General features: G+C 34.4%; 1 protein-coding gene across 1 annotated transcript in view; it reads right to left on the reverse strand.

Moving 5' to 3' along the window:
* LOC150083701 (CTP synthase 1-like) overlaps positions 1 to 16,163 on the reverse strand; it is a 71,652-nt gene that overhangs the window by 12,037 nt on the left and 43,452 nt on the right. The window contains exons 9-11 of the mRNA XM_090377442.1: positions 13,533 to 13,621; positions 6,848 to 6,942; positions 5,903 to 6,009 (exon numbers count right to left, since the gene is read on the reverse strand). Of these exons, the coding sequence (XP_090233568.1) occupies positions 5,903 to 6,009; positions 6,848 to 6,942; positions 13,533 to 13,621 (291 nt within the window). The remainder of the gene's footprint in view (positions 1 to 5,902; positions 6,010 to 6,847; positions 6,943 to 13,532; positions 13,622 to 16,163) is intronic.

Genomic DNA, 16,163 nt, shown 5'->3' on the forward strand with positions numbered 1-16,163 from the left:
AACATAACTCATTAAAACTGAAAATTTAATTTCGACACAAATTCATTAAGACTTGATAGTGCAATACAACTAGTCATCTCTAAAATGATTTCATTAATTGATGTTTAAAATGAACAATATATTCATTATACTTATTTTCTGCCCGGCCTTAAGTGAGGTTTGGTGTTCCACAAGCCAATTAAGGCTTGTCATTCTACAAGCTACAAAGTTTTGTAAACAAAGCTGCATGTCAATTTAATTGAAGCATTTAAAGCCGTGAAAGGGCTGAGCAAACTTAATGATGGCTGAATGTTTTATATTTCTACAATTATGTAAACAAGGCTACAAAGCTTGGAATTAAAGATAGATAACTGTAGACTGAATGTAAGAAAATTTTTCTCTTTAAATTGAGATTAATTAACTACCAAAACAAGTTGCCATAGAGTTTTGTAGTTAGAGTGCTTATGTAGATTTAAAGAGGGATTACATAAATACCGTGAAGAAAAAGCAAATAAAATAGAAACTAAAGAGATTTTATTTCATTCATCTATTATTCTTTTTGACAACCAATGCTACACAAGTTTTGCTTCCTTGCATTGTTCTGCTGAAAATCTACCAAAAAAAATTAAAGTGCACTTTTAACTTTTCTGTAAAATATCAACTGTGATGCAATAACGGATGGAGTAGCTAACCATAGAAAATTAATAAGGAAGAGAATTTCTGCCAGAAACATGCTAATGTGACAAATTACTTAAATTTTTAACCGACAACTACAAAATGCATATGCAAGGGAGAATGCTGTAGTTATGGACTATTTATTGCCATCAATGCACTTTTATAGTAGAATATTGTATTGGCACATAGTGCCTATCAGTAATATTAACTCTTTCACACGTGAATGTGAGAGAGTTAATATGTATCCTGTTAATATGTGATTATTCTGTATATATGTATGTGTGCCTATGGGTAGTCAGTTCTTGAAACACCAATCATAAGGGTTGAACAGAGGTGACCCTTCTGGTTTGAGCATGCTCAATGCTGATGAGATTCTTCCTCTTGCTCAGAATAATCATCTGAGAGGACATAAATTCAAATTGAGAAAAGACAGATGTAGGATAGATGTGCGGAAGTTTGCCTTTAGTGGTTGGTTGGTGGAACAGACTTCCATCCTTTGTTGTGGAAGTTGATAGCCTAAATAAATTTAAGGTTGAGCTGGACAGGTATTTGGAACGAACGGAGGGGTGAAATGGGAGCGTTTTTTTTTTTTTTTTGGCTGATGCTGCATAAGCTTGCTTTTTTGCATCATATGCCTCTACTAATGCTAATACTAACATGCATGGCTAAGAGTAGCACGTTTCTTTGTGAAACAAAAATTTTGATAAAATGGACACTTTGTCCATAAATATTAAATTTGTTCTATACTGATTTGACTGTCTAAACATTAGAGTGAAACTGTCAAAAATCAAATTAGAATTTTTTTAAAAAACTGTAAAAAAAAAAAAAAAAAAATTAAGAAAATAGAGCTCATTCATGCTGTTCTTAATGTTAATATCCTCTATATCTATTTATGCATTACCTGATTCAATCTTATCAACTTCTAAACCAGAAAGTCAATGAATTTTTGGTTTAGAAGTTAATAAGTAAATTTGTAAGTCCAAACTGAATAACCTGAAGCTAACAGGTGAGAGCTGTTCTTCCAGTTTAAGCTATTATTCTGACCCTCTATTATAAACTGTCTACAACTACTTGGAAACACACTATAAATGACAGCACTTATTTGAATATTTCTATACAATTTGTACATAAACAAACAGATGATTGAAAACATATTATATACTTTCATATGTAGGAGCCCACCTATTTCAAACAGCATATATGTAAATACAAACCAGTTTAATTTATTTTTACATCAATGTTCTGTCACCCATTCTCCTTTAATCTTCTGTTCTGTTCTGTCTAGCTCAAAATAAATTTTAGTTCCTTATATCTTTTTTTTTTTTTTTGCCTATTACAACTGCTTTTTGTCCAATATCCTATGGGTTTATTTATACATAAATAAGTTTTTATTTATTGATAAATACTCTGATACTTTTATATTTTTTTTTTTTTTTTTTTTGATAGTTGTTGGCGCATCGGCTTCTGTGGCCATATTGCACCTCCTAAGGTTTTTGCAGTACTTTGATCCAAGCCCGAGGCGGGAATCGAACCCGCGACCTTTGGGTTGCCGGGCAGGTACTTTACCCACTCGGCTAGCCCGGTCGGCTACTTTTATATTCTGGCACAACCACAAGGTAAGAAAAGTTTACAATAAATCATGAATACAATTGTTAATTGTATTCATGATATACTGATTTATCACATTTGTAAATAAGAAATGTTCATATAATTACCAAAGGCTAACTGCTCAGAAATCCTCACAGTACCATTAAAAGCAATTTTCAATGTCAATTCTCAGTGAATGTTTGGTGCACTCGATTGGAACAATTGATTTTTCAAACCAGTGACACATCCTTATCTTCTCACAAGTTGAAAATAGGATCAACGTTGTGTATATATTTTTTATTCAATATTCACTTCTCAAATCATCACACCCCCCACCCAGAAGGTGCCTCTGTAGCCAGGTGGGGAGGAGCAGCAGTGTGTAGCACACACTTCTTGATTAGACCGGGGTTCGAGCCCGTGACCACCAAATACGGAAAGATCAGGGAATGACCACCACATATCCCCGGAGCAATATGACCTTAGTTGCTAATGCTCCTAAAACACACCCAGAAAGATGGCAGAGCAGTTGTGAAGCTCTCTGTAAACACTGGATGGCCACTTTATTAGCCATGCATATCTAATAGTAAGCAGGCTTCCCCTTCAGCCCTCAGAACAGCCTGGATTCATTATAGGATGGACTCAAAAAAGTGTCAAAGCTGTCACAAGAATGCTGGTCCATGTTGACTAAATTTCTTCCCACAGTTGTTGAAAACTGGACTGTGGATCTTGATTCCACAGAGCTTGTTTAACCACATCCCACAAGTACTCATTAGGATTGATATTTTATGACTATATCGGCCATTGCAGTAGGCTGAACTCTCTCTCATGTTTTTGAAACTAGTTCTAGCCTAATGACATGGTGTATTATCTTGTTGACAGAATACAATCACAGATGGATGCATTTGGTTGGAAACAATTTCCAGATACTAGTGGCAAAAATCTCCGTGGCAGAAGATAGGAATCCAGACTGGAAGAATTTCTAAAGTTCTCTTCATTTGAGGCTGTAGTTATTCAATCTCATGCAGAGGGTGTAGGACTCTTCCCTGTGAGTTATTTTGGTTTTTCATCCCAGGCAACATGAAAATTGGCCCATTAACACTTATAGTTATGAGCGCCTACATGGAATTGTTCATACCAATATTTCTTATTAAATTTTTTTTTAGCAAAGGCTTATTTACCAGTACTCACCTCTTAAGATCTGTAATTAAGGTTTAAAATTCATAAGAAGTAAAGGTAAAAAGATTAACTACATTGATGAAATAAAATAAGACAAAAATAAAATAATCTTCCCTGAGGAAGAAGAAGTGCACTGCTCTTTCTCCCAGTTGTCGTCTATAAAAGAAAGAACCATATAAAAGGAAGGACCAGGATGTAGTGTCGGTAACATTTAGGCTCTTGGTCGGTAACCGAGAGCCTAAATGTGAGACCTTTGATGGTTTCATCATCAGTTGGTTATCCAATAACCAAGTCTCAAGTTTAGGCTCTTGGTTACTGACACTACGTCCTAGTTCTTCCCTTATACGGTTCTTTCTTTTATAGATGACAACCAGGGGAAAGAGCAGTGCACTTCTTCCTCAAGGCAGGGTCTTATTTTATTTCATTAATGTAGTTAATCTTTTCACCTTTACTTCTTATGGATTTTAAACCAGTGTACAAGCTAGTGCAATTGCATCATTTCTGGTACGTAGTCAACTACTTTAAGTAAAGCAGTTAAGAATTGCATCATTAAGTATATCTCATATTGTGAATACCTTCACAATAAGTTACCATGATATTGCACTACATCGAATAAGTAATGCTTCACCGTAGGACAAGACTATCGTTACTTATTCTCAGCGGATACCATCACCCCACACCCATATGGCACCGTTTCGAAGTTTATTGGCCCCTCATCAGTGGGTGGGCATGTAACCTGTTGTTGCAATGATGACAACCCAGATGCGAAGTATAACTCCACATGAGAGATGCCTGATGGTATGGAGTAATTTTAAACCTTAATTACGGATCTTAAGAGGTGAGTACTGGTAAATAAGCCTTTGCTAAAAAAAAATTTATGAGTAAATAAACAGTACTTTAAGCTCTAGCTATACAATTATATAACTACCAATAATTATTTATTATTTTTTTTATTACCTGTGATATTCAAAGGTTGCTCCAATGGGATCAAGCACTCAATGAAAACACTCCATGCACCATTACACTGCCACCACCTTGCCTGACTGCACTGCTTACACCTGGCAAGATGGATCCACAGAATCATGCTGTTCTCACCATATTCTGGTCTTCCCATCAGTCTGAAACAGCAGGAACTGGGATTCATCAGACAAGGTAATGTGTTTCTCCAATGTTGATGTTCCTGAGTCCACTGTAGCTATACTTCTTGTTTTGTTTTTTCTAACAAGAGTGAAACAGTTCAGTTGTCAGCTGCAGTATCCCATCTGTGACAAGGTAAAATGAGTTGTGCATTCTGAAATAACTCTTTTGTTATCACTGTTAAAATGGGTGGCGATTTGACTGACTGTAACCTTTCTGTTCCCTGCACAAGTCTTGCCCTCCACTGGCCTTTTGCACCAATGAACTATTTACAGCCAGAGGATCACCACTGACTGAATGTTATTTAGTTACTGGATCAATTTCAAAAAAAAAAAAAACAAGGCACAGTAATATGTGAAAACCAAAGAAGGGTTGCAGTTTCCAAGATACTCATACTGGCATGTCTAGTGCTGACACCTGACCATGCTATGTTCAAAGTCACTTAAATCTTACATCTTACCCATTCTCACACTGAGTAACACATGATACTGCTACTGAAGGAATGCTCCATTTCATGAAAAGTGTATGTGTTCCTAATAAAGTGACCACTCAGTGTACAAACACTAGTTCCTTTATATAAAAAGGAAGTGCAAATCTGTAGCTAGCCCACACTGCTTTTGATATTTGTTTTTTAATTTATTATAAGCATAAAATATAAACTTTTCTCTGTTCCATTTTCAAAGGATAGTTTTACAATATTACTTGCAGTACCATGTTCCTCCATCCTGAAATTTTTGTACCAACTTGCCAGTGTAGGGAAGAAGGGTGATGGATTCCCCACCTACTACCCCCCAAAATTATGTTCTGCTGCTTAAGAAGTATATGTTCATTTCAAAAACAAACCAACTTCATTAAATGTTAGTTAATGCATATGCTATTCATTCTGCAAAAATTTCAGAGGGAGGAAAATGGAAACAACTCCAATGATCAAATCAAACAAATAACTATCAGTTCTTTTGAAGAAAATAGTTGATCATACTACAGAAAAAAAAGTTGAATCCAATATAATGTCTAGTATTCCTCTTTAAAATAGTAAACCATTCATAACACTGCTTTACATGTTATTATTCTAACATCTCCATTACTTTTTTGTGGCATATATCTGCTGAAATACTTAAAATTGTATTCAGGAATGCTGCACTAATCTCATTACCACTTCATCACAGCATATGGGCTTTGTTCCTTTGTCTAGGTGCTGCAAAGAGCAGCACATTAAGAAATACAACTTATAGAGATCATACCGAAATGCATAGAGTACACTTCAAAAGTATGTAACAAAATTTCCCCAATAAAAAAATGATACCACAATAAGAAGTGTGTATGCATGTGTACAAAAAACTAATCTTACCACAGGATGAGGGGTATCTGAATCTGTTTCTGTAGAGTTGGCATCTTTCCATCCAATGATATTACGAGCAAATTCAATGACTGCACACTGGAGACCCAAGCAAATGCCTATGATAGGAAATATTATGAGAAAAGGTGTGTAGAGAAAATACAAATAGTTAAATAATAACTTACTCAAACAGCAAATAAATAATGCAGCGGTAATATTAATTATATAAAATTAACTATTTCATAATTGATCATCTACCATAAACAGTCAAAATATACTTGTATGCAAAAGTTAAGGAAGCTACAGTTAACATTACTTGAGAGAAAACATACGTGCAAAGATGATGAAACATGGCTTATATGCTCTTTCGGAAAATGCATGAAATTAGAGAGCAAAAGTAGGACCTTCTAAGCAACTTGAATGGGCAAGCAAGTACAAGTATCTTGTTATGATTACTTTACAAAAAGAGTACAACACAGTACAAAAAGCAACTGCATTATCTTTTCCAGATTTTATGCTGCTTAGAAAGTTTCATAATCTTTTTCAGATTCTACAACAAAAAATTCATTCTAGGCTGACATTTGGTTTAGTACGCACTTATGAATTTGTGTTTCTGATATATGAAATAAAAAAAATATTTTGGGTGTGTGTGTTACACACCAAAGCATGCATTCTTTAGTCAGTTTGTTGAACAGAAAACCAGAGTTTCAGCAGGAAAAAATATGCAACTCTCATCAGAGACTAACTTGGCCACACTGTGTAAAAAGCCCATGAAAACCAGTATCACTGATAGGGTTTGAACTCAGACCTTTGCACATAGTGTGGGAGAACAGCGATTTAACCACTGTGCTACCACAAGGGCATAAGTAAATAATAAAGTGAAATGTGGTACATGTATGGATCAACAGATACACATTAACTAAACAAATGATGCTAGCACTATTTAATTCTCCTTACCTAAGAAAGGTTTCCTATTCACTCTTGCCCATTCAATTGCTGCAATTTTACCTTCAATTCCTCTTGACCCGAAACCACCAGGTATAAGAACACCACTGAAAGAAATGTAGCTTATTTATTAAAGGTGCACAAAAAATAACATAAATCACAAACTACAAGGAAAAAGAATCCCATACAAAATAAAGACATAGTTTATTTTAGGAATCAATCAGTGCATCAAATCAATTTGTTAAAATGGCCTAAATGATGCTGTTTTATGTTAGCACTATTATAACTGAACTAAGATGATGAGATCTAAATATATCTACAATGTATAATTAAGATTTGATCGTCTGTCTGTTTGCGGGATGGAATACATAGAATTTTTCCTAATAGTGCAAACAATTTAGTGAATTTTTTTCCAATTGTGATGTATTCTTAAGACAATCTTATTTCAGAACAGAGGGGCTAAGATTGTTGAAATTAAAAAAACATAATAACATTTAAATCAAATACAATTATTGACAACTGCATTATACATTCCTAAATTTACAAGACAAGAGTTTTTAGAGGATATGAAATTGAATCAGACCACTTCTTAACTGTGACTACCCTGAGATTCTCTCCACCATGGCTGAGGTATAAAACGGAACAACCATGGGCGCCTCCGTAGCCAGGTGGGCAGGAGCAGCAGTGCGTAGCACACGCGTTTTGATTAGACCAGGGTTCGAGCCGTGACCACCAAATACGGATGCGGAAAGGTCAGGGAATGACCACCACATATCTCCGGAGCAATATGGCCTTAGTTGCTAATGCTCCTAAAAACCAAATGACAAACAAACAGCATTTACTGGTGCGAATAATGGCTTTTTAGCACATTGCAAGAATTATGTTGGATTCCTTCTTTTAAGGCCGCCGTAGCCTAGTGGTCAAATGCGCGGGCGCATAAGTACACGTGCCTTGAGTGACCGGGGTTCAAGCCCGTGACTGCTGAATACAGTGCTGTTTCTTGTATTCTGTCTATCTTGTGAACTCCTCTGACCATTTGGTCGTCCCGGAGTATAAACAGAAAATTTATTTATTTAAATTTAATATGTATAAGGTTATGAAAAATTTTTAAAATAAATAACTATTAACCACTACGGATAAGATATTTTGGTATTGTAATGTTCATATAATTAAGACCAATGGAAGTGATGTGGGAGGGGAAAGAAAAGCCAAAATAATTTCCAATTGAGGATATAGTGCTGACATTGAAATTGTATTATAACCACTAATAAGTTAGTGGGAATTCATCAAAACAAAATGCTGTGCATTTCTCAGATTATGAGGCCATTATGGATAAAAGCAGTGCAGAATCCTGGTAAAATTCAAGGAATTAAAAGAAAAAAAAATTTTTTTTCAAGGTTTAGTGATAACAAGGTACAGGACATTATTTTTCATGATCTGCAAATCAAAAATCTGATGGCCTGAAAAATATAAACAGACTGGGAGATAACAGGACTCAAGATTATGTATTTCAAAAGTGTGTCCTTAATGAATCATTCAATTGTCATCTAGATTTCTTTCCACCAGCTTACTAATATTAATGAAGAGAATGAGAGATTTTGAAGATATTTTTGCCATGGAAAAACATTACCCTGATGTAAGACATAAAGAAAAATCACCAGCTAAGGAATTGCAAATAAGTTGTTTTATGTTTGTAATAGCTCATAAAACAACTTTGACATACCAAAAGAAAAGACAATGCCCATCTCATAGAACTAAACAAAAAAAAAAAAAAAAAAAAAAAAAAACATCTTTTAACTGTATAGATGATTTTGTAATCTTCTTGTATTTAAAAAAATGTGCTGGTCAGCAACTAATTTTCTACAAGAAATAACATAAATAGGAAGAAATGCATTCCAACATCCTAACCTAATTGATAAATTTTAAAATGTATCCTTTATTATGACTATACTTCAGTTAATGCTTTGCATCTATTCTTGTTTGTGTGTATTTCTTATATGTGATTCACTTTTAAAAAAGCAATCAACAATAAAACATAAACAAAAATTTAATACATTGTACTGTTTACTTACATTCAATTCATGAGCATTAAGTTTTAACTACTGCTGTTTGCATCTTTTTATATTTTTTCAAACATTATACATGGGAATTCCTCATCTGAAGCTTTAACTTAAGGTGATTTCTCTTCTTTCTTTAATGTTTTAATGAAAGTTTCAAGCTATAGCTGTGACAGTGCCTCCCCCTTCTCTCCAAACAATGCATAATAAGAGTAGAGTATGCACTTCATGCCTCTCACAATTTTTGTGGAGTGCTCAACTTGATAATCCTATTCCAAGAGTTCATTCAATACTGATGATTTAATACAATGAGGATGAAAAAATAATTACATTTTTTTGTTTTTGTCATTATTTTAAGTTACATGCCACTAAACCTAAAATGCTATACAAGTCAAAGTAATCAGATGATTGGTTTTAATGTGTGCTAAGTGGCAAAGCAGCTAAGGCTATGATGTGTCAGTATGTCAGTCCTGTAATTGCATATATCCTTCAGTACATTTACTGGATGAAAGACTTCAGTTTCTGAGGGATAACACCATGTAATTTTATCCCAAGACAAACTAACTCAGTCATATTGGGAGTGGGGGGGGGGAGTTCACAAAAATTCCTCATATCATTGATGGGATTTAAGAAAAACACTTTAGGTGCTAGCACATCACCTGTGTGTGTCTCAATACACCTAACGGGGATGAAGGATCTATGTATAATTCAAGTACTTTTTGAATGCTTTTCCATATTTAAGTAAAGATGAAATGCCACCAAATGATTGATGATATCTGAAAATATGGTACTGTGCAATTTTAGAGCCTTACACCAAAAAAAAGAATTGTGACAACAGAATTTTACTGGTCTCTCCTTCAGGTTACATGTTCAAATTGAAAATCGGAGACCAACATCTTCCAGACAACTCTGTCTCTTGCTTTGTGAAATACTTCTTGTGTCGCAAGAGCCCCCCTGTCCATTCTTTGATGTTATCAAGTCACCCTTTTCTGTCTTCCTTTTGCTCTTCGTCTTTAATCTTCCCTTGCAGGATTAGTCTCCGCAGGTCACATTGTGGGCCTCTCATAATATGCCTGAGGTACACAGTCTTTCTCTTTACAATTGTAGTTAGTAGTGTCCTTGCCCTCTTAAGGACCTGCTCATTGGTGACCTGATCTGTTACTGGTCTAAAGTTAGCTAAACACTTAGAAACTTCAGACTAGTAAAGAAAAGTAAAGAAAGAATGACCTATACGAAACAGCCATTTTTGATTAATGATGAGTGTCCAGTAAACAATTTATGAAGAAAGAAAAGAAAAAACATCCTCCTGCTAAGCTCTACAGTCGTCTGTTTCTTGATGGTGATTCCAAAAAGAAACCTATAACTGCGGTTCATTTTCAATGACATAAAATATGGAGTTGATGTCGTGGACTGAATAGCTAGGAAATATTCTATAAAAGTTGGATCATGAAGATGGTCCATTCAGTTGTTTTTAAAATATACAAGGAAATTATAAGAAAAAGATCAAGAAAAAAGATATTATACTGAACTAACACAAGAATTAGTAGAGAGGCATTCAAATTCATGAACACAGCAAGTAGTGGCTGCAAAGAAACTGAAAGAATCAGAAAATTACAAACAAGAATGATAAACATGCCAAACAACCAATATGGGTGGGGGAGGGGAAACACTTGACCGTGTACAGTGCACAAATGTTTGTGGAAAGGTGTGCTATAGCTCCAGAAAAAAAAAATATAATAATAATAGGATTTACTGCACAAATTCTAGAAATGTAATAATAGTTGTAGGTTTTCTATATTTAATTTTTTTTTAAAGTCACCTTATAAGTGCTCAAGGTGGAAATAACATAGGTTGTTTGGTACTCACAAAACTAACTGGACATTTATTCATTCAACTTCCATTTTCTGGAACAAACTTCCTTCATATGTATTTCCTGTAACTGACAATCTACAAAAGTTCAAGTCAACAAATATCTTCTTTTACCTTCTCAACCTTCAACCCATGCACAGTACTAAGTACCATAGGTTCTAATACCTCTCATGTTTGGGGTTTTCATAATTAAAAAAAAAAAAAAAAACCCTTTTAAAATAAAGTTTCCAAGGTTCGTGCACTATTGATATACTCCAATCAAAATGGATGAAGTTGATTAGTGGCAGTTTCAGGTAGGCAACCTGGAACTCCAGTGTTGAGGCTTCTTTGACATTGCTGAAGTTGCATTTCAAAGCATTTTTTCCCAGTTCTTGAATAGGTTCTCCCGAAATACAAGTACATTTACCTCTTGATGCTTACCAGCTAGGTGCAAGTTCCTCATGTAGTCACATTAACTCTTGATTTGTGAGTTTTTCTTTGTACAACTTCAACAATTCCACATCTGCCTCCTCATCCTCCACTTCAAAGCCAATTTCTTGAGCAAGCTGAATAAACTGCAGGTGAACTCTCTGCACCGCATTATCAAATTTAAAACCTCAAAACTGCAAGAACTAAGGGAACAGTTTTTCCATATACCATTTTTCTTGCTTGATTGAGACACCTCATTCCAGGTCTCAGCTATGAAGTCTAAGGCATTTTTAATACTGAAAGACTTCCAAAGCTATTTTACAGTAACCTTGTTTTCACCATTAGTTCCACAGTAAGTTTCTGAAATTTTTTTAGAGTAATAAGCAATAAATGCTGAGGTCATATGCTGCTGGCTGGAGAATTGCAGTCATGCTGGGGCTGTGTGTGAGGATGGGGAGGGTTGCAAAAACAATTTTAACATGTTTCAATAAAATTTGTATAACAGGATGCAACACAACATAACAGGATATATCAAAACACTAATAAAATCATCTTGAAATTCACATTTTCAGCTTTGCAGTAGTAGTAGCAGTGGCATTTGATGCAAGAAAGCAAGTGTATGAGCTTATGCAGCATCAGCCAAAAAAAAAAAAACACACCATTCCCTCCAAATGCCTGTCCAGTTCCTCCTTAAATTTATTCAACCTATCAACTTCCACAACAACAGATGGAAGTTTGTTCCAGCAATTAACCACCCGCTGGCTAAAGGCAAATTTCCGCACATCTATTCTACATCTGTCTTTTCTTAATTTGAATTTATGCCCCCTTAGGTTTGTAATCTGAACAAGTGGAAGGATCCCATCAGAATTCAGCGTGCTCAACCCATTCAAGGCCTTATATACCTCAATCAGATCACCGCGCAGGTGCCTAGTCTCCAGCCACTGCAATTTGCAGAACTTAAGCCTCTCCTGGTAAGAGGATCCCTTCATTCCCCTCACCAATCTTGTTGCCCTTCTCTGTACACGCTCAAGTAAATCTACATCCTTCCTAAAATGAGGCCTCCAGACCTGTACGCAGTACTCAAGGCGTGGCCTGACCATTGCCTTATACAGAGGGATAATCACCTCCTTTTCCCTGCTAGCAAAATTCCTATATATCATTGACAAAACCCCATGACCTGCCCTGGCAGCCTGTCTGCATTGCTCAGAGAACTTCATATCTGACTGCACAATTACTCCCAGGTCTTTTTCATTTTCTACCACCTTAAGTGTAGTACCACACAGTTGGTACGTTTCAATTAACCACCCGCTGGCTAAAGGCAAATTTCCGCACATCTACATCTGTCTTTTCTTAATTTGAATTTATGCCCCCTTAGGTTCGTAATCTGAACAAGTGGAAGGATCCCATCAGAATTCAGCGTGCTCAACCCATTCAAGGCCTTATATACCTCAATCAGATCACCGCGCAGGTGCCTAGTCTCCAGCCACTGCAATTTGCAGAACTTAAGCCTCTCTTGGTAAGAGGATCCCTTCATTCCCCTCACCAATCTTGTTGCCCTTCTCTGTACACGCTCAAGTAAATCTACATCCTTCCTAAAGTAGTCCTTAAATTCATCGTAGCGCTGTTCACAAAACCATTAAAAATATATTGATCCTGAAATCCAAGCCCTCTTCACAGACTTTCAATAAAATTATTTGAAAAACTATTTAATGCCTTGGAGTTTTCAGCATGACATATCATAACACTCAAACTTTCTCTCAGCACTTGCCCTCCTTCCTCTAACATCACTAACACATGATCTTATGCTGCCTTAATCCTGGTGCCTTTTGTTCATCACTTGATGATAAATATTTTTGTGGCCATCCTATTCTAAAACAACATAATATGGCCATCCACTTTTAAAAAAAATCCATCTCGCTGACATTAAACACTTGCTTCTTCAGTTAATTATTTTAACTATTTCATAAAACTAGCCACTAGTAAACTATATGTCATAAAGCAGTGTGAGCAAGAATGCACAGTGAATAATGCTTCCTCTAATTTCTTATGTTTGTGAAAAAGTTGTGGAGAATCTGTATTAAACTGTGCGACTAGCTGAGTTAGCTGCAAACCAATCAAACTTCAAAAACTGTGTTAAACTGGATTAATGTTGATGGAACATGTTAGGAGCTAGATTAAATGTCCTGATCACTCTTTCATGGTTATATCAAGATTCAAAGAGTTTTCTTTAACTCTTAATAACTACTATGAAATTCAGCATAGATGATAGAGAATTTTAGAAAATTAAAACCAATCAAATCTATTATTTCTGCTATTTGAAGTTAATTAGTTAATCATCATGAATCCAACAAGGAAACGCTTACTCAGATTTACACAGCTGCTGCCATGCTTCGTGATAGCGAATTGGTTCTTCCTGTTTGGTTTCTGGCTCTAAATCTGCTGCTTCAATATACTGAAAACGGAAATAAGTTAATTCAAATTCAATATTTGCATTAAATACAATATATATTGCCATTTACAAACATTTTTAAATTTGATTTATTGTAGGAATTATAATAATGTGTAATTCAAAAGAATAGAGCATTATAATTCAATTGAATTTTTTTTTAAACTTAAATCTGTGTTAAATGGAAAAAAATGTTCTTTCCAAAGAACTTTATAGAAACTTTTTTTAAAGATTTTGTGCATCAAAAATCTGTTTAGGTAACAAACTCCCCACCACCCCCGATTCTTTCTATATCACCATTTCACCGAAGTTTGCTTCACTTACCTTGGCTGAACATTAGTTATTCAAAGTTTTTCCCTTATTTTCTCATTTGTAATATGGTATTTTTTTTAGAATCTCATTTCTAAAGACTAATTTTTGGCAGATTTATGACACTGTGATATCACCAGAAGTTCAGCTGGAAAATGTTCACTATCTGCTGTTACCTTGTTCAAAATTTTGTATAATTTTACCTTACTTTTTACTTATGTAGTAGTCTAATTTACCATAATAATTCATCTTTTAATTCTCTCTCCAAATTATGTAACATTTTAGACAAATTACACCAGAAGCCTAGAGACTCCTAATTTCAATGTGAGTTCTCTAGCCTTAATTTGGCTTTCGATGTAAAAACCCCTGGCTATTGGCTGTGAAGGGTCATATTATTTTAATGCAATAAAGATTTAATTTTATTTCTTACCTAGCTCTCAATTCTATAGACTAAAATAGCTTAAATATTGTATTATTAACAGATAATTTTTCTTTTTATCGAAATGTATTTGTTAACTGACTTCTTACATTTCCTATTTTATTAATTCTCTTGTTTATTTTCATGTCTAATCTTCCACTTTCATTAAAGAAAGTGTGTAAATATATAAAACATTTTAACTTCTTTGGAGAGACAAGAAATTTATACTAAATTTCTTGTCTCTCCAAGCTATCATAACTGGTCTTTTTGCATAATTAATTTTCATGCCAAAGTCTTCAAAACTATCTAATTTATTACATATTCTTGAAGATCTTACAAACCATAAAATATCAGCATACAATAATGATCTAATTTTTATATCTCCCATGCTAAACTTTGTCATTAATTTACATTTTATTTATTAAATAGTTCATGAAAACAATAAAAAAAAAGTAGTACAGTAAAAAAAATGTACAGCCCTGACTCACTCTGAGTTTAATATTAAACCATTTTCCAATGCTTCCTTCAATCTTCAATGCAGATTTCCCATTTTTATACACTTTTTATTCCACTTGAAAGATTATCCTTGGTCCCATATTTCTGTAAAATTTGTAAGAGCAGATTTCAAAGTACTTTGTAATGTTTTTTCAAGATCAACAAATCCTAAATAGAAGTTTTCGTTATGTTTCCACGACTCTTCTATAATCTGTCCACGGCCTCCGTAGCTGAGTGATCAGGAGCGGGAGTGGAGTGGCACACACTATTCAAGTAGACCGGATTCAAGCCCCTAACAGATAAATACAGTCAATCTGCCAACCCTGCACTGGACCAATGTGGCAGATTATGGTCTATTTCCCTCAACACAAATTGTTTAGGAGGCTTCCATCTTGCAGTGGGCTGATAATGACTGCAGTTTTTACAAATATTTGATCCTTGCATTCTCTGTTTAAATTTAACAATACTTCTGAATCTCTTCTCTAAAACACTTTACCTGGCACACTAAGAAGTAAAATTCCTCTGCCATTATCATATTCAGCTTTACTTCCATTCTTACATATTGGTACAATTAACACCTTGTTCTAATATTCTGCAACTTGGTCTTTGAAAAACTACCTCTGGATGTAGCCACTGCAACACTATTTGTCCTCTAAGTTTCAGCATTTTTGGTATACTTTCATCTGCAACTATTGCCATACTTGATATTTCCAATGGCTTTTTCTACTTCAGCAATGGAGACAGTATCCACATTTTAATCATTTCTCATTCTTCTGTGATTTCCTCAACACCATTCAACAATTCACAAATTTACCCCACAATTTTAAGATATTCCAAATATTCTTTTCTTGTTTTAAATTTGCCTTTAACATTTTTATTACTTGGTTATGTTCTTTCCAATTGAACTGAAAATTTTAAATAAACTACAAAAATTTTCCCACCTTTCTGATACTTTTACATGTCTTTCCCAAAATCTTCAATATTTCATCTCTTTTCTTTATATTCCAATAAGAATTCAATAATTTTATTTGCTAAAACGTTCTAATAATATTTTTTCTTTCCTCTAACTTCCTGAATATAACATGAAATTCTGAATTTCCTGTGTTTACAGCCAAGAAATCTTCCTTTAAAGTTCTTTAAATTTTTACCATTCTTTATTTAATCATATTAGTATCAGTAATATAATTTTAATTTTGAGCAAGATTTTATAATTAATAATTGTTTTACAAATCTGTGAACTTTAATTTTTGTACTTCTTACTTTTGGCACTAATTACCATCTGCTCAAGATGGTCATTTCCAATCTCATATCAGAAGTGCACTGTAT

This window comes from Mastigoproctus giganteus, chromosome 7, assembly GCF_048544385.1.
Source record: "Mastigoproctus giganteus isolate SK-2022 chromosome 7, ASM4854438v1, whole genome shotgun sequence".
Classification (NCBI taxonomy): domain Eukaryota; kingdom Metazoa; phylum Arthropoda; class Arachnida; order Uropygi; family Thelyphonidae; genus Mastigoproctus; species Mastigoproctus giganteus.